At 41.7% G+C, this 18,334-nt stretch overlaps 1 protein-coding gene across 21 annotated transcripts in view; it reads right to left on the reverse strand.

The window, feature by feature from the left end:
• The window catches only part of NRXN3 (neurexin 3), a 1,378,693-nt gene that overhangs the window by 128,352 nt on the left and 1,232,007 nt on the right, over positions 1-18,334 (reverse strand). For 9 of the 21 annotated variants that reach the window (XM_034768377.1, XM_034768376.1, XM_034768388.1 and 6 more), the window contains 2 exons: positions 15,010-15,099; positions 7,706-8,013 (listed from right to left, as the gene is read on the reverse strand). In XM_034768377.1, the coding sequence (XP_034624268.1) occupies positions 7,706-8,013; positions 15,010-15,099 (398 nt within the window). Of the gene's footprint in view, positions 1-7,705; positions 8,014-9,333; positions 9,394-15,009; positions 15,100-18,334 lie in introns of all 21 variants that reach the window. The other 12 variants (XM_034768374.1, XM_034768372.1, XM_034768371.1 and 9 more) reach the window with 2 other exon arrangements.

An 18,334-nucleotide genomic window follows, 5' to 3' on the forward strand; every position in this document is an offset into this window, starting at 1 on the left:
GACATTTACTCCTCATTGTCTTTTGTAGTATCCTGTCATTGTACAACTGTCTTGGAAAAACAAAACTTTATTTCTATTCATTTAGTATGGCCAGTAATGAAATCTGTGCCGGTTTACAATGTCTAGCTATAATATCTATTTACATACAAGCCAATTTTTGAAAGTAGTCTCCCAAGTTGCACCCACATGGTTTACAAGCACTCCTGTCTGCAAGTGCAAATACCAGATGCCTTTCAGTGCACAAATATAGGAATTCATGCCCACATAAGGTGCACACTGACTGTAATTTAGGATAAAGAACAGGAGTACTTGTGGCACCTAACAAATTTATTAGAGCATAAGCTTTCGTGGACTACAGCCCACTTGTTTCTTGGGTAATTTGACCCTGCATATCTACGGTATCTACAGATTTATCTTTTGACAGCAGATCTATTGCATCTACCCAAAGTATCTGTTTATTAGAACTGGTCAGAAATTGGAGAAGGTGGCGGGGAGAGGTTTCCACTGAAAATGTTGATTTCTTTAAAAGAAATTGTGGCCCAAAACTGAAAAATTCCCAGTGAAAAAACATTTAAAAAAATGAAAAATGTAGATAGTTCATGTCTTCATACACCTCGCCAAATTGTGCCCTCACTTGCACATTCCAGGGGTGTCACTGAGAACAGAATTTCGTGGCCAAAGTAAAGCTCAAGCGCTATTGCCAGTCCCAATGATTGCTCAGATCTGCTACTTTATGAGAGTTCGAGACATTCGTGTCTGGCCGGGTAGCGAGAAGTGCTCAGGCCCTTGTCTCAATATTTGATCGACCAAGTTCTCAAGAAAATATAGATTCCAACAAAACTCACAGATGCTAAGTGAGTGAAGGGAGTCAGCACTTGCACCTTTCAGTGCTGCCACCTGAATGCACGCTATCCAAAGACTAAGTGTGAGCTATTTACTGAGAAATATTCCACTGCAATGTGTGGGATCCATGCTATGCTCTGACCATTCACTCAGTAATTCCACTGGAATCACGATACTCCACGGACTCCACTCATAGCAGATGTTGATCATTCTAGTAGGTGCTCAGTAACAAACTTTAGATAGGAAGGTAGGTAGGAAGACAGATAGATGGAGCTGGTTGCCATATGCAACCCATTTCAGTGTTAGTGCTATGGCTCCTCATACAAACAGAGCCTGGATTCAGCTTCTCTAGGATCAGGTCTGGTCAGTACTTGGATGGTGGACCTCCAAGTTTAACCCAGAAAATAGTAATGGTTCAATAAGCAGCAATTTGTTTGAGTATTCACCCCATACGTCACCATGCCATAATAAGTACTGCACTCCTGAAAGTACCATCTTTTAGAGCAGATGTCAGAATTAGATACTGACTTCTTAAAAAAAATAATCTGATGGCACTTTAGGAATGTTAATCTGAATGTTCTGGACATAACATGGAAAATTATATTCTACCTCTCTCAATTGACTACTCAGTCTAAACTGGGAAGTGTTTTTATTCATTTTCTGTCTTAAGCATTATTGCATAGCATTGCTGTTCACTGTTAGCAGCTGCCACATTCCATCCCAGAGTTGGTGCCAGTCAGTGGTGGATGAAGCTATTCCTGTACAAGGTATTTGGCTCTCCTTTGGTATTATTATATTAATCGCTTGTCAATCAATACAGAAAAGTGGTTTGCATGGAAACTTCCGGGATCATCTGCTCCAAACTCCTGCCTTCCTTCTCTGCCCAAAACCCCTCAGCATCAGGCCTACTTGGAGCAGTTATCAGCTAGAGCAGGGGCGGGCAAACTTTTTGGCCCAAGGGCCACATCGGGTTTTGGAAATTGTATGGAGGGCCAGTTAGGGGAGCCTGTGCCTCCCCAAACAGCCAGGCATGGCCCAGCCCCGCCCCTTATCCGACCCCCCCTGCTTCTCGCCCCGACGGCCCCCCCCGACTCCTGCCCCACCCCACCCCCCCTTTCCCCGACTGTCCCCCCCCCCGGGACCCCTGCCCCATCCACCCCCCTCCCTGTCCCCGATAGCCTCTACCCCTGCCTGCCACCACCACTCCTTCCAACCCCTCTTCTCATTCCTGATGACCCTCCCGGGACCCCTGTACCATCCAACCACCCCTTCTCCCTGTCACTAATTTCCCCCGGAACCCCTGCCCCTGACTGCACCCCTCCCCCCCCCCTCCAATCCTCCCTCTCCTTCCTGACTGACCCCCCAGGACCCCTGCCCCCATTCAACCCATTCCCCGCCCTCTGACCACCCCAACCCCTATCCACCCCCCCACCACCACCCCAAACTCCCCTGCCCTCCATCCAACCCCCCCGCTCCCTGCCCCCTTACCACGCTGCCTGGAGCACCAGTGGCTGGTGGCGCTACAGCCGCGCTGCCCGGCTGGAGCCAGCCACACACCGCACAGCACGAAGCACTGGGTCAGGCTGGGCTCTGCAGCTGCACTGCCCCAGGACCTCACAGCCCCGTCACCCAGAGCATTGCGCTGGCGGCGCAGCAAGCTGAGGCTGCGGGGGAGGGGGAACAGCAGGGGAGGGGTCGGGGGCTAGCCTCCTGTGCCAGGAGCTCAGGGACTGTAGTTTGCCCAACTCTGAGGTAGAGTGAGTAAACAAGGTTTGGTGGGCTGCTTCGCAGCCATGCAATAACTCTATCCCCTTACTCTAGGAGGGCATAGGAGAGAAAGGGAAGGTTCCATCACTGAAAAAGGACAAGTTTTGGAAGCTTAAGTCTCTTTGCATTGAAAAAAAAAGTTGAGGAAAGAGAAGGAAAGCAGGGGGAAAAACAAGCTGCCTAATTTTCTGCAGTACAAATAGGCCAGTGAAGTCAGTCTTTAAAGTGCAAGCTCTTTATTCATTAGAACTGTGGCGTCTCTGAATGAAAATATCACTGGAGACTCATAACAAGCGAAGAGGAAATTAGAGGCCAATTTTCTTCCCCCAAAATTATTATCTAAGAGGGCAAAAGAAAGTAGTGCCTGTGCTAAAGCAAGAAGGAGACAAATGTATTTTTCTTGGCTGACAGTTAAAGTCTAATTAGACTGACAAATCTTCTGTGCTTTTCTCCTTTGCGAGCTGTATGAGGCAAGATTCAGCCCCAGAGCCACACATTACGGAAGGACGTTAATCAAGATTAAAGGAGCGCTGAACCTAAAGAAAATGTTCCTAAGAGGCTGTGTAGACTAGTGGTTAGAGTAAAAGACTGTGAGCCGAGAGGCCCTTTGCTGAGCCAATGCAGATGGACTCTTGACATTAATAATGGACAGTCTTCCACCCCCTGCTTTGCATTGTTTATATAGAACTTTCTACAAGCACCTTCCAGTATTTTATGTTATTTGTTGGCATTCTCTTGCACTCAGCACCATTCCTGAGAGCTCGCACAAACAATCAATTAATTTATCCTCCCAGCTACTCCTGTGAGGCAGGAGAGTCTCATTATCCTCTTTTTACAAATAGGGAAACCAAGACACAGAGACTTGCACCAGTCACACGGTATGTCTGCAGCAGAGCACAGACTTCTTGATTCCTTGTACTATGCCTTAATAACGAGGCAATACTTCCTCCCTATTACGAATGATGTAATCTTTACTCACATTCATATTTTTTTCTTACTCTCTGTATCCATGGAACTACACCTGAGGTAGGGTTGAGACAGACCAATCCAGGTGACACCATTTTTCTCCTTATACTTAGATCTAAATGGTCACTAAACATACTGTGTTATTGGCCCTGGGTAAGTGTTCTATGGGGTCCAATCCTGAGATCCTTACCCAGTACTTGACTTCAAAAGGACTTTTGCTTGAGTAAGGACTTTAGGGCTGGTCTCAGTAGTGATTCTAGACCTGTCCTGGATGGAACACAGACCAAGGTTGCATAGTGAAGGTCTTCTCCAATGCTGTTTGAAGTGGCAACTCACTCAATAGGCCCCAAGCTGGTAAATATCAGTTTATAGTAGCCAGATTGGCAGCAAAAGCCAGGAAAATGAAGGCCACCTCTAGCTAAGCACATTTTCAGACAGAATAGAAATCTCTTAAATCTACAAACCACAGAGTTCTTTCACATAAACTCCAGCCCTTTCCTAAATTAGGTAGGGAGGTCGGTGGGGTTCAAAGACTTAAACAATAGAAACAAGACTTCTAATTAAGAACATACCTGCTAGAAATAATGTGCCTCCTGACATGAGACAATGTCATGACACTCATAAAAATAGCCTGCACTCCAAGCAACTCACCTTAAGCAAGAGACAGCTGCTTGCCTCTCTGCCCTTTGTGGTAGCGTGTGGAAGCGGAGCTCCCAGAGAGGATATTATTAATATAGGAGGGCCTGGTGTGTCAGGGCCCTGCAGTCTGCAAGTGTAATTTAATACAACACACGTCACTTCTGAACAGACCTGTGCTTGAATGCAGTGCAAAACCTGTGTGTGAAAAGGTCAAAACGGCATTTGTACTCAGGGTTGCCAGACACAGCTTAGTTATCTGGATGCAAAAATACTGTATTAACTGCTTTGAAACAAAGAAAGAAACAAAACTCCTTTCCCCAGTTTTGGTTTTCAATTAGCAGGAAAGCACAATTCTGGGAGACTAAATGCATCTTCCTTCAAGGCTCCATTGTAACAGACAAGGGTCATTGCCATTTCTTAGTAGCATTAAGTATAGACTTGCCAATGCACCGTCCTCTATCCCACACTCATCTCACGTCCACTGACATAAATTATTGACATCAGAAATGCTTAATCATAAAGGTGAAGTTATAGACATCACTGATGCTAAAGAAATCTTTCACACATGATGCTTCCAGTAACATGATTTTCCCATGTCCCTCATGTTGGCTAGTGATCCCACATTGCATCCCATGCCTGGCCCTTTACAGATTGAGAAGTGTGACTGTTGGTCTCTCTCTCTCTCTGTAGATTTAAAGATCTTTCCAGATTTCCTAGGCCCTTTAGATGAACGGCACATGAAAACACTTGTAGTGGTACTCTAAGTAATTGAGCAAAGGGAGCATCTAGGTGTGGCATTAGGAGTAGAGGATATCTTAGCAACTGTCAAGCCCCTATATACTGCATGGCAAGTTGGACTTAAATACTGCCACAGGTTCCCTGGATTTAGCAATGCTCTGATATGTTAGACTGGAAATTCTGCAGCAGCTTCATATACATTGTGAAATGAAGGTTTTTCAATTACTTAAATAGGAAAATGAATACTACAATCAGGATAGAAGCCCCATACCTAATTGCAAGTGTAGCAACTTTGTAGCTATCTTAGTTTTTATGCTGGGCTCGTCAATGTAGTAACTGAGTGCTAATGTGTTCTCTCAGGTGGCTCTATCTTACCCTAGCTGAAGAATGAATTTGCTTTATTAGATCTTTTCCATCTCTTATCTTTATGGTTGTTAGTGGTGCTGCCAAATTTCACAGCACTAATGATGACTATTGTGAGTCATAATTACCACAAGGCATCTGAAAACCACAGCTGGAGCTGCTGAAAACTATAGCTGGAGATGCAGCCCAAGTAGAAGAGGACAATTTCCCCCCACCTTCACCATACAAACAACACAACTTAAGCTGACAGAACCAAACAACTCTGCCCAAAGTGGGGAAAAGGAAAGCCATCTTGTGACATGATAGCAATAAACTGGCCTGCTCCTGAATGTAATGGAAGTACATATTGACTTTTATCTTCCTTTCAGTGGGTTGAGTGAAGTGTCAAGAGTTATTGCTTTAATATCAGCAGAGATGAGGCCATTTGTTGTGGTACGTGTGTATCCAGGAAATCACTGCTCTAACCATCTTTTTAGAGGCACTTCTACACTTTATTAAATCTCCTTGATGCCTTTTCAGCACACAGTGGTCTCGACTGGCCTAGTGAACTGCGGTGTAGATTAGGCAGGCAGCTTTCTGGGATATTTCTCCTTCAAGTGGGGTAGGATCATTTCCAGCTTTGCTCAGCTCACATAAAGACCAATTCTGCTCTCAGTTACGCTGATGTAAATCTGTATAATTCCACTGAGGTCCACAAATTATGGCAGATCTCCACTGGAGCACAGTAACAGATAACAGAATTTGGCTCACAGATGTTACTCTCCTGGACATGAAATCATACAAAGCCTTCCTTTAAAATTAGAGCTAGACACAGAGAAGAGAGAGTCCTAATTCCTTCACAATTTACAACGAACATCAACTAGACTTGGGATAATTTCCCCTCATGTAGTTGAGACTTTATATTTCATGCACCAGTGTTTGAGGCTAATAACTCAATTAATCTACCAACCCGCTTCTGCCTGGATTTCTAGAATGCCAAGGGGGCCAGTACAGTGTTAAGCCTTAGCCTGGGTTTAATCACTTTCAATTGAATAGGAGTAAATGCCTCTGCAAAGATAATACCTCCAGCATAGCTAAGTAGAGGATTTTCATGTTTTCTCATCATACATGACCACGATTAGATGAAAAATTAAGAGAATGAAAATATAGACAAAAGAATAACCGGTCATTGATTAAACCTTCTGAATCAGAGCAAGCAGAGGATCTTATATCACCAGTTCTGACAGTCCTGGATTTCATTAAACCTGCATTTCCCAAAACCCACCAACATTAATGCTCAAGGAAAGTTGTCTCAAAGAAGCAGCTGTAATCAATGTAGGATATTATCTATTTGGACAATAACACACCTCCCCCACCCCTTTTGCTAATGGAATACTCCAGTTAAAATCATGGGCCAGATTCTTAGCTAGTGTAAATTGATGTTGCACAGCTGAAGTGAATGGAAATATGTTGATTTTCATCTGCTGTGGGTCTGGCCCCATATATATTATAAAGTCAAATTCCCTTACCTGTGTTATTAACCTCATCATCGGTTACTGAAAGAATTAATAAAAATCTAATTCACTAAAATCTAATTCACTTTTCAACATCAGTGTTGGTTGTTTACATTTTGCCTTTACTCAGTGTAGACCATGAGCAAACCAGAGCATGAACAATTCCACACTCAGGCTCTGACACAAGAACAAAACTGCTGCAATTTTTTGGGTTACAAACACTACATCAGGACAATTAAATATGAACAAAAAACTGTTTCCAGTGGACTTTTTTAAACTCAAATTTAGAGTTCTGTTGGTCACAGAGTTTGGAAAAGCTTGTTTTTACAAAACCTAAATTTTGGAGGAAACTGATCTGACAGTGCCCCTTTCACATCATCCAATAGAAGGCTGTAAGATTAGCATGAATGGCTCGCTCCGAATGCTATACTCTCATTTGCTTTTTTCCACATTAAGAACTTCACGACTGCAGCAATACCTATGGCAATAATAATAAACAATAATCTACCCACATCCCATTAGGCTTTTGAAATTCCTTTAAGTGTTATTTTTCCCCCACACATCAACTTGGAGATAACATGCCCCAAATCATATTCTCATCTACACTGGTGCAGCATTGCTGATATAAATAGAGTTGCACCAGTCTGAGAGTAGAATTTGGACCCACTATTACATACATACCGAGTAATAATGCAGAAGTTTCTGCTAGTTCACCAGAGCAGAAAGGAGCCCAATTCTGTGTTGGTTTTTACCCTGTACAACCTCATAAAAGTCAACAGAGTTATATGGCCTCTAACTCAGTGCAGAATTTGGTCCAAGGGACTTAACTAACAGGTTAACTAAACAATGAAGTATAAATAAAAATCCAACCACATGGAGGAGATCAAATGGCTCACCTGGATGCTGGGTGGGGAGCGGTTTTTTCGGGTAGTTGTGGTGGCCATGGTTGTGGTGGTTTCCATGACTGTGGTAGACATTTCTGGTGGCATGGAAGTTGTGGGTGTTGTTCCAAGGATGGACGGGACTTCTCCAACCAGCCGGACACTTCCGTTGATTTTAATATTGGGGTTGTTCTCTGCTGCCATATTCAGCACTTTCAAGCCATTGTAATAGAGACCGGAGAGCTGGCCTTGGAAGGGACGCCCTCTGTCCTTCCCTCCAATGGCTATTTGCGCCTGGGTGTTGAAGATCGTTAACTGTCGTCCTAGTGAAGGGGGGTGAATAAATTATTGCCAGACATTTCCCCCCCCCTTCTTTACCATACACTGAGTCCTGGCCAGAGTGGACTGAAGATAAGAGCAGGTTCCCCAGTGGCGGTGGTGGAGATTGTTGGGTGGAAATGCAGTGCTGCAAATTTGTGTCTCAGACTCAATAGTAGAGATGGGCCTGAACACCGGCTCTAGAACCTCTCACTCTCACCTCCATACGTACAACTAAACTCTGGAGAAGTTTGGACCCAACCATAGATCTGGTTCCTAACTGAAACGTTGGCCCATCTTTCATTACAACCAATGTTTTAATCTGTTAGTCTCCTCTAGTAGCTTTTGGAGACTGAAAACCAACCCAGATGATAAAATCTCTCTAGGCTTAGCCCAATGTATATACACATATATATCTTTGATCTCTGAATGGTCAACGGGAAGGAGCATCTGTGAATAGATAGGAAAGGGTAAGATACAGAGATACTCTAAGAGAAGCTGATCTTTGGACTGCATGGGGAATTTAGAATAGAAGAATGCAAGAGTCTGGGTCTGGAATATAGTTATCAGAAAGGATCAGGAATCTAAACGTTGGAAACGCCAAACATGAACATTTCTGGTGCTATGAAAGAGCAAAGTTCTTTGAATAGTGAACAATACAGTAATTAAGGTGATTAATTCTCACAACGCTCCTGTGAGGTAGCTCAGTGTTAATCCCATTTTTATAGATGGTGAAGTTGAGGCCTAGATAGGTTAAGTGACTTGCCCAAGGTCACACAAGGCGTGTCAGGTATGGATTTCATATCATGGTGGCAGAAGGAATGTACCTATTCAGAATGGACCCTAGAAACAGCTGCCAATTCTCCTAATCCCACAGACCATTCAAGTGACATCCAGACAAAATTGATTAATAAATATGGCCCACTTTTCCATGCTGCATTGGGTTGACTAAATTGAAACCATGATTGTTGTGTCCAGTGCAAATGAAAAGTTTATCATCTCACTCTCTGTGTGAGGTTTTGGGGCATGCCAATGGAATCTGCTGAATTAACAGGGAACCAGACTGGCCAGAGCTCAGGAGGGTAATCAAAGCAGAGTCAAATAAATTATTACTGGATTATTCAAATATGTTTTCCCTCCACCACCCCTTTCTTACAATATGTGCACACGTCCCCATCCCTTCCCTCTCCCCTCTCTCACTCACCACTTTCTTTCTCTAGTCCAACCTGATAAGTGCAGAATGTAGTAGAGCATAGCCTATATCCCACTGTTCATTCCCTCAAAGCCAGTGGTTAAAGTAGATCAAAATAGGAGGGGGAGCTCACCAATTTTGGTGGTCGTCGTGACGGGTCTTGAAGTCAAGTGGTGATGCGGTGTTGCATCATCTTATGGTGACGGGATGGACCATGGGGAAGAGAATGGGGACAAGAGAAGAAATGTATCTGAAAGGAGTTCCTGTCCCCAAGGAGGGCGCTAGCCAGCCAAGCAAAAGTGTATGTGTATGTGTAATGTATGGAGTTGTGGGGGCGGGGTGCACATCCCTAGTGCTCCCCACCCCCATACCTATAAATATCAACATTTAGACTTGACCAGGATGGAGGATCTGTACTGATGTAAAATCGAAAAATAAAAATGGAGGGAGCACTGCATCTTTTCCCTGGAAAATGTTGAAATATCTGATGCATTTTCCTGCATTTCAGGAGATTTTAACTTACCAGAGGCAAGTTATGTTCCACTAAAACATCAACAAACATGCACCAAAACCACAGGCCCCCCACCATGTAAAACCAAAGTAGCTTATCCCCTCTCCTATCTCAAAGCATACTGGGTTCCTGTGAGCAACTCCTATCAAAATACAGCTCTCTGAAGCCCCCTCTTTGTTTGTAAGCACTCCCCTGAGATCTAGTGCAAACAATAATGCACAGTTTGGCATCAAAGATACTGTACAACAGTTTATATTCTTGTGACTTACTGTGTCCCTTGAGTTTTCTTTTCTTCCTTATTTTATGTCACTCCACTCATTCCATTAGTGTTTCAGTTTTCCTATGACTACCTTGTTCCATCTATCACTCTGCTCTGCATCTCCTCTCCTCTCTCCCATATTCTCTCAATTTCCCATTATGTTTCCTCCCATGCTGCCCTTTCCTTCCTCCTCACTCACTTCCATCTTGTGTCACTAGTGCTTAATTTGTGGCAGGGCTGAGCTCCGGCACCACTAGATTTGGCAGTTCATAGCCCCGACTCATCTGGGTTTGCCGCATCAGTTAGAAAGTAAAAAAGGTTTCAGAGTAGCAGCCGTGTTAGTCTGTATCCGCAAAAAGAAGAACAGGAGTACTTGTGGCATCCGAAGAAGTGGGCTGTAGTCCACGAAAGCTTATGCTCTAATAAATTTGTTAGTCTCTAAGGTGCCACAAGTACTCCTGTTCTTCTTTTTGCGAAAGTAAAAAAAGATTGCTTGAGCCCTGGGCACCTAATTGCTTGAGCCCCAGCACCTGTTTCATTACAAATTAAGCACCACATTCTTCCCGCTGCCCTTCCCCTCAGGGGGGCGTGCCTGGAGGGATAAAAGAGATGACAGGGCCATTTTGCTACACTTGAGATAATGTCCTCCTGTAATGGAGGGAGAGCTGATGAGGGACCAGATGTTTCCATTTCTAACCCCTTCATATCATGCAGCAGGGAACCAGGGTCTCCTTTTTCCTCTATCAATCTGGAGGGTAGGGAAGGGGGCTGGTGAGGAGGCAGATCTGAATGTAGTAGAGACAGATAGGGAACATCACTTCTCTTATCAGGTGTCGCTGTTTCTCTCCTCAGTGGTGGAAGACCCAGCAATTTCCTCAGCCAGTCCCCAGCTCTTCCTGCTGTTCCCATTTCAGATTCCAATGCGCGGTGAGTCCTTGCTGCCCCCACAAGTGATGAGAGGTAGCTGAGCTCCCCGAGCCAGGAAGATGAAGACAAGTGGAGTGCTCTCTCTATGCTTTTAGTAGAGGAGGGTAGCTGGACTCCCTGATGCTCTCCTTTTAATTTAACCCATGCCCATAACACATCCTTACAACTGTCTAGGATAGCTCCATTTTCTTGTCAGAGACAACAAGTCACCACACCAATGTTGACACATATTCTACCTTCTTCACCGCTTCTCAGTTCTCTCTGCCCTCTAATATTCTAGGAACACCTACCACATGGGCGTGGCCCCATTCCAGTAAAGTATGAACTTTATTGTGTTTTCCTTTTGAATAATGAGCTCTTCTAGTCCAAGAGCTGAACACAATGCATGCAGCTACTACCGAACACAGCACTGGTACTAAAGCTGTGCTTGCTAAAAGGACAATCACTTGTTGGGTTTCTCTATGAAGAATCATTCCTAACTCACAACTCTGGTGTGAGGTGTCTGTACTTGAATAAGCATAAAGGAAGCAAGTGGATGAAATGAAAGAAAAATGTCCAAAAGAAGAAATATGCAGAATTCCAGAGCCACGTCAGTCCTCCCTTCTTCTAGTTTATCTATGGCTTGATTCTGCAATCCTTATTCACACTGAGTAGAACTAACTCTCACAAATTGTCCTTTTGACTCCAAAGGCATGACTTACCTGAATAAGTGCTACTCAATGAGAGTAAGCGTTGCAGACTTGGATCCTTATTTTCCACCTAGCTCTCTACTTATTAGGCTTTTCTTATTAATAAGGGTTGCAAAAGTGGCAAATGTATGTTAAGATTTTCTAATTGTTGCATAAAACTTTGCACAACTCAAGGTTTTATGTCTCAGTGAACTATTTGTTCACTCTCTCATTTTGATTTCTATGCTCACCAAAAAATTTCTTACGAAGAATTTCCCCCTTTCAGTGTCAGTGAAATCTTAGGCGACAGTATCTGTTCCATAACGCTAAGTCAGAGTTTGGGGGCACTGTTAAAAAGCCTACTTCACATGAGCAGCAACTGGTCATGCAAGTAGGACCATTCAACTCAATGAGATTACTCATATGAGTAAGAATTATTTTTGTGAGCAAGGATTTGCAGGATCAGTCCTTTTGTCGTAGTGCTTATGGCTACTTCTCTTCCTCACCTGGTCAAATCCTTGAATGCTAGCAGGCTCAAATGCATTTTGTTGACCAATTCTGGTCTTGTTAACAATATATGCATTGAGAAGATTAAGCCCAATTCTCCATTCCTTACTCACATGAATAATCCCAATGAAGTCAGCTGTATTCAGGTGTTACTAGGTCTACTCGTATGAATAAAGTTTGCAAGATAGGCTGCTTTTTATTAGATTTTTAAAATCCAGTTTATAAAACTAAAAATTAAAAAACAATATAAACATGAATACTTTTCTCCCTGTGTTGGTGACACTGGACAGTAGCTTTAACTCTTCTAGTAGATGAACATTCAGAAAGGTTCTCTATTATATTGTTTCTCCAAGAATGAACTATATGATCATTCTGAATAAAGTGACAGTGCAATCAAATCAGCGCCATATCTATGGCAATTTTTAGAAATTCATGCTAATTGAAAATTGTTTAATCTTACCTTATTCATGCCAAGAAGTCACACCTGGCAGAGAGCTATTCTATATGCTGTTTCTTTGATCAATCTATCCATCCATCAATTTATCATGCTGTATTTTGATAGCTATTTACCCTTTCACTCATCATCTTTACAAGGGCTTCTGACAAACGGCTTTCTTGATACATTAGGAGATGGATAGATGACCGGGTGGATGACTGAGTGGGTAAGTGAATGGACGAGTGGATGGGTGAATGGTTACTGATTAAATCTTTCCGCTAAGTGGTAACCATGTTATTTAAAAGGATACATCCATCTTGGTATGGTGGAACAAAACTATATTCTATCATTGTCACACTGTTACAGTGCACAATGTCTTTATATCACACCAATTGCCAAGACTCAATTTTCTTTTATGTTAACAAAAACATTCTATATCCTTCTAGCACAAACACGCCCCATGCCCGGAGTTTGCCTGGGTTCTCCGAGACCAACTAGCTTAGACTCCATTGCCCTTTTGTGATTGTCTTTTAACAAAGCATCATCATCCACAGAATAGCAAACCCCAGGTCAAAACTTTGGGATGGTTTACAAATGAAAATGCCTTGGCATGCTTAAAAGCTCAGACTTGGAGAAGCAAGGGCATAAAATAAAGGACTCAAAGAAAAACCAAAAGATTAAGTAAACAAAACAAGGACAGGTTTCTCAAGCACATGAACTGCATCACGGAGTCAGACATGCATCTGTTTTAACAAAAGTGAGGCAATTGTTTTCTTTACTGTTAAAGGGACTTTATCAATTTGAAATTATTGAAACAAAATTATCCACTTTTTAATGTCAAACTTTAATTTTTTTAATCGGCTCACGCAAATTAACAGGGCAACCCGTTGAGACTCAATGAGCATTTTCTCAACACTACTATCTCATTCTCTCTTTGTTAGTTGGCTCAAATGAAATGTTCTGTAAACCCCCACTGGCTAAGAGACCTATCCACCTTAATTGAACTCCTCCCACTGCTCGTAATGGGTTAATATTGCTCTACAAATATTTTTACTATAGTCACACATTGCACAGGTAGGGCTCCAATCCTGTGTGGTGGGGAATGCTGTCAGCTCTCAGTGAAGTCAATGGGAGCTGAATGTGCACAGCACTTTGCAGGATCAGACCCTTCACATGAAAATATTTTAATTGCAGTTAGCAAAGTTCCTCTAGTCCCCAACACAATTCAGGCTGCTGAGAGCAATTTGCTAAACCCCTGAGATAAGGAAGTGGAAAATACAATGTAAAGGGTATTTATCCACCTTACAGTATATTGCTTTTCTTCTTTGGAGTATTTTGGCAAGATCTGTAGTCTGAATCAACACAGAAAATGCTAGATTTGAGTCCAACCATCACCCCCTTTTATCAGCAGGAATTTCTTTAAAGGAAACCAGAGAAGATTTTGTTCTGCTTTTCCTAAACTTCAGGGCATTGCAACTGTTATAAGTTATTTTTAGCATCACATTTAGGCTGCAGGGAGGAGATATGATTGTGTCTTAATCTCCAATATATCATCAAGGGCCTGATCCAAAGCCCAATGAAGTCAATGTGACTAATTCCATTGGCTTTAACAGGCTTTGAAATAGGTCTTAAGTGCATGAAATAATTTCCACCCCTCCACAAATTACTGGTATAGAACCAGATTCTATGCTGTTATAGACCCCATTTCAGGAAATCCCTTAAGTACATGCTTAAATCTCTGAAGTCAAGGGGAGTCAAGCATGTGCTTATGTGCTTTGATGAAATGGGGCCGTGTGCCCATACATGGAAATCCATAGGGTTGCCTGGGGTGTAAGTTAGAGAAGAATATGTCCCATAAATTACAAAAATAAAATAAGAAAAATGTTAAAACTGCACTTAAAACCCTTCAAGTTTAACATAAAAGGACAGAACAATCTGTCTCTGTCTCCTTTATTTTAGTTTAAATGAAAATGTTAAAAAAATATTTTCCCTACAACATTTTTTAAAATTGTTAATTATGTTAAAACAATTAGGAGACATGCAGCTGTAACTGCTAGCCACGCTAATGAAAGAAAAATCTTACAGGACGCGGTTTAACAATTGGGTTTGAAAAAACTTTTAAGAAAACTTTGATAATAAAAATATAGATGTAGTTTAAAAACAAATTAAAACAGGAAGATCATGCAGTGGTTAAATTGCCATAATACATGTTGTTGCATTTTGTTTTGTTTTAAGCGGTTCCTGAATTTTTGCTTGTTTGTTTGTTGTTACTTTTGATAGCAAGCTTAGAATTCCGTCCCTTTAACTTCATTTTAATAGCAATGTATTATAGCATGATTTATCAACATATGGCAGGTGGATGCTGACACAAATTATAATGAAAATTAAAACAGTCATTTATGCAGCAGGCGATTATCATTTAAGAAACATTTATTTGCAGGCTTTAAAAATAAGGGTTTAGAATCAAATGGGTTTAAAATGAAACTTTTAACGACTGTTACCTTTTTCCTGCAGCCACTCTTCTACGGGCCGGTTATATTTGAAGGGGATTTTCTGTTTTACCATTTGGAACCGTTCATTATCAGTGTTGCCTTTAAAGTTTAAAACACAGCTTAAAAAAAACAATCTGAAAAGTCAATGAAATCATTAAAAACATCCTAGATTTTTTTTTTGTTTTTATGAATTTATTTAATATGAATAAATGTATATATATAGAAAGAGCTTTATCTTCTTTAATGAGGTGGAGAAAAGCTATTCACTCATTGCCCGGAATTCTGGAAGGATCAAAGTGTTTAAATCTTAAGAAAAAGATCTGACTCTTTTGTCTACCTTAGTTAAAAGCCACAAATATCTAATTTGCAATGTGAGACACTGGGCAACTTGGTGATGTAGGCTGAAAATTTTGAAAAATGTTATGGTCAGAGTATAACACTGATGGCAATATATGTGGTACAAATTGTCAATTGCACAGGCATGTAGCCTCGGGTGACATTCTGGACTATCTTCCAGTTGGTAGGTGAGAAGGTGGATGGGTGGGGGGGAGGGGGAGATATGTGGGGAAGGAGTGGAATACATATGGAAAGAGAGAAAAGGGACAGATTTGAGGCAAGAGATGTCAAAAAGACACAGCAGAAACAAACTAAGAGGGTCATAGGATGTGGGGATACAGGAGACATGGGAGGGAAGACAGGAATGGGAAGGAAGTGGCAACCAAACCTCCATAAAGGCTTGTGCCTACTTACCCAAGGCTTGGGCCTGCACCCATTGAAGTCAACCGGAGTTTTGCAACAAGATGGTCTAATGTGGTGTATTTTAGGGTTAGGGTCATAAAGTACAATATAAATAATAAGATGGGCTTAAACCAAACTTTGGATCTGAACTCCCAGAACCACATGGTTGAACCCAATCTCAAACACAAGGGAGCAATCAGAGTTTTGCTCATTGTTTCTTCTTCTTCTTCTCCAACCACAGACACTCTGTGACTGCCTTTATTTTTGATTTAATGTTTTATTTATGTTAAGACAATTTGATCAAATAAATGGAGTCAAATGGTTCAAGGTCAATCTCTCATGCTTTTGTTTAGGGCTGAAATGCACATACAAAGCAAAAGACCTTCATTAAAAAAATATGATAGCAAGCTGGGATAAGAGCTCATCTCACTGAATTAACACTATTGTAAACTGTCGTGCTATTGCTTGTTTGTTTTAAATAAACCTAAGTCCAGGAATCATGCCTTGGGGTGTGTTTGTTTCTAAATGCCACATACCCATCTGTGGTATAAGATAAAGAAGGAATCAGTTAAAATGACTTCATATTTATTTGTTTATTCCAAATCAGATGCTAGACTCTGGTATGGCAATATAAAAACAGGACATTGAAAAATGTGTGACTAACAGCTGGCAAGATGCCCCACCCACTCAACAGCAGATGCCACCATAAGGGAAGCAGTGAGTGTTAAATCACACATGCTCCATAATCCTTCCTGGGCATGTGTAGCTTGGAAATGCTAACGGAGTAATGTACTAGCTGCCCTCTGCAGGATAAAATCAGGTAGAAGTGGTTTTCACCAACTACTGTCTGGGAGAGGGGGAGCTACTGTGATAGACATTAACAGGACTTAATCTGACAAAAATTCATGTTTGATATAGCGTAGAAGTTACGGTAAGAGATTTATTAAAAAAATTTCGCTGCATTTCCTTAAATTCAGAGGTAAAGCAGAAAACAACTTGGATTTGGTTAATACCTCCGGTCTTAACACTCAACATACAAAAGTCTGGTTGCTAGGTTGGAGCAAAGGACAGACTCACAGCCAGCTGGGCATGAAAAAAATCTGTTACAGGAAGATGACCTATAGTGACCCTGGAAAGTCAGCCATTTCTCTTCTTCCCTGAAGGAAGTCCATTGTGGGCAAGTGTCCTTTCACAAGACTGCTATGAATACTTCTCCTATGGAAGAAACATCCAATTAAGTAGTGGGCTGACACACAGTGCTCTGTGCTGTATATGCTCCTCTATCCTAGTCTCAGGTGCCTGCCAACTGTGACTGGCTTCTTTGACTAAACTGGAAAGGTAAAGTAAAATATTGGAAATGCACTCTATCAATCATGCTTCATATCACATTAGGAATGTACCATGGTGCCTCAGAATGACTGCAGAGACCGTCAGTTATCTGTATGCATATTCCCTGCACACCTAAATCATATCAACACCAACAAAGCATTCAAAAGTCAGTTCTTTACTTTTATGAGCATATCTTCATGAACTGACATCTTAAGCCACATTCAATACTGGGACTGGGAAATGACTTGAGAAAGTGCTGAGAATATATGTACAAGAAACTAAACTAGACAGAAAAATATTCAGCAGCAGAACAAGAGTTTTATGTCTTTACATTAATAAGCATCTGCTGATTAATACAGACTGAGGTCATGGTCTTAATGCTTCTTTGACAATCATGGAAGCCAGGTGTTTCTTCAATTTCTTGTTCCAGCAGATAAACTCCTCTTCTGAAAGTCCTCATGCCTCATGTGGCAACACATACCAAGTCAAGGATGGTAAAGTATGGACCCCTGTGGAGAACTGGGGGGAAATGGTCTTGCTGTCCTTGGATGAATAGCAACAATGATGGATGTAGACACAATACACTATGGACACAATTCATTTCTTGGTGTAACATTTCTTATGACCAACCAGTAAGGCATTTTGGTTCTTTATCAGGCCTTTCATCAATGCACTATTCCTTTCTCCCCTACAGAATTTGCTCTGTTAGTAATTATGTTTGTCTTCCTTAAGGGAAATTTGGTTTGCTGCAGCCAGAAAGTTTTCTCTGAGAAAGGACCGAGTGTGTACTGAGAGCCTGATACTATATCTATGCTACAGAGGCAATAAGAATTTAGGATGTCTATAGGAGTTGAAGTTAAAATTGTATGATTTGATCAGATATTAATTTGCCAAAATCTGAGGGGTGCAAAGCAATTGCAACTCTCATACGGCTACATAAATTCTGACATCCTTACTTTTTACTGACTCCTTATTAGGGAAAACTCCCATTGATTTAAGTTAGAGTTGACTCAGTTTTTACTCAGGAAACTTTCCAATAAAGACAATGGGAGTTTTCCACGAATAAGGAGTACGTATCTAAGGATTTGGCCCAGTGGTAGTTACAGGGGCACAGGACCTCTTTCCTTTTGCCCCAATAATAATGTATATTTCTGTTTTGGGGGGAGTGACTGAAAAAAAGGATGAAAAATTACAAGTCATATGAAATCTCCCTAATGCAGGGCACATTAGGCTAAGACAATTAGGTCAAACCAGTGTTGGAAGACTC

This window comes from Trachemys scripta, chromosome 4 (genome assembly GCF_013100865.1).
Source record: "Trachemys scripta elegans isolate TJP31775 chromosome 4, CAS_Tse_1.0, whole genome shotgun sequence".
Classification (NCBI taxonomy): domain Eukaryota; kingdom Metazoa; phylum Chordata; order Testudines; family Emydidae; genus Trachemys; species Trachemys scripta.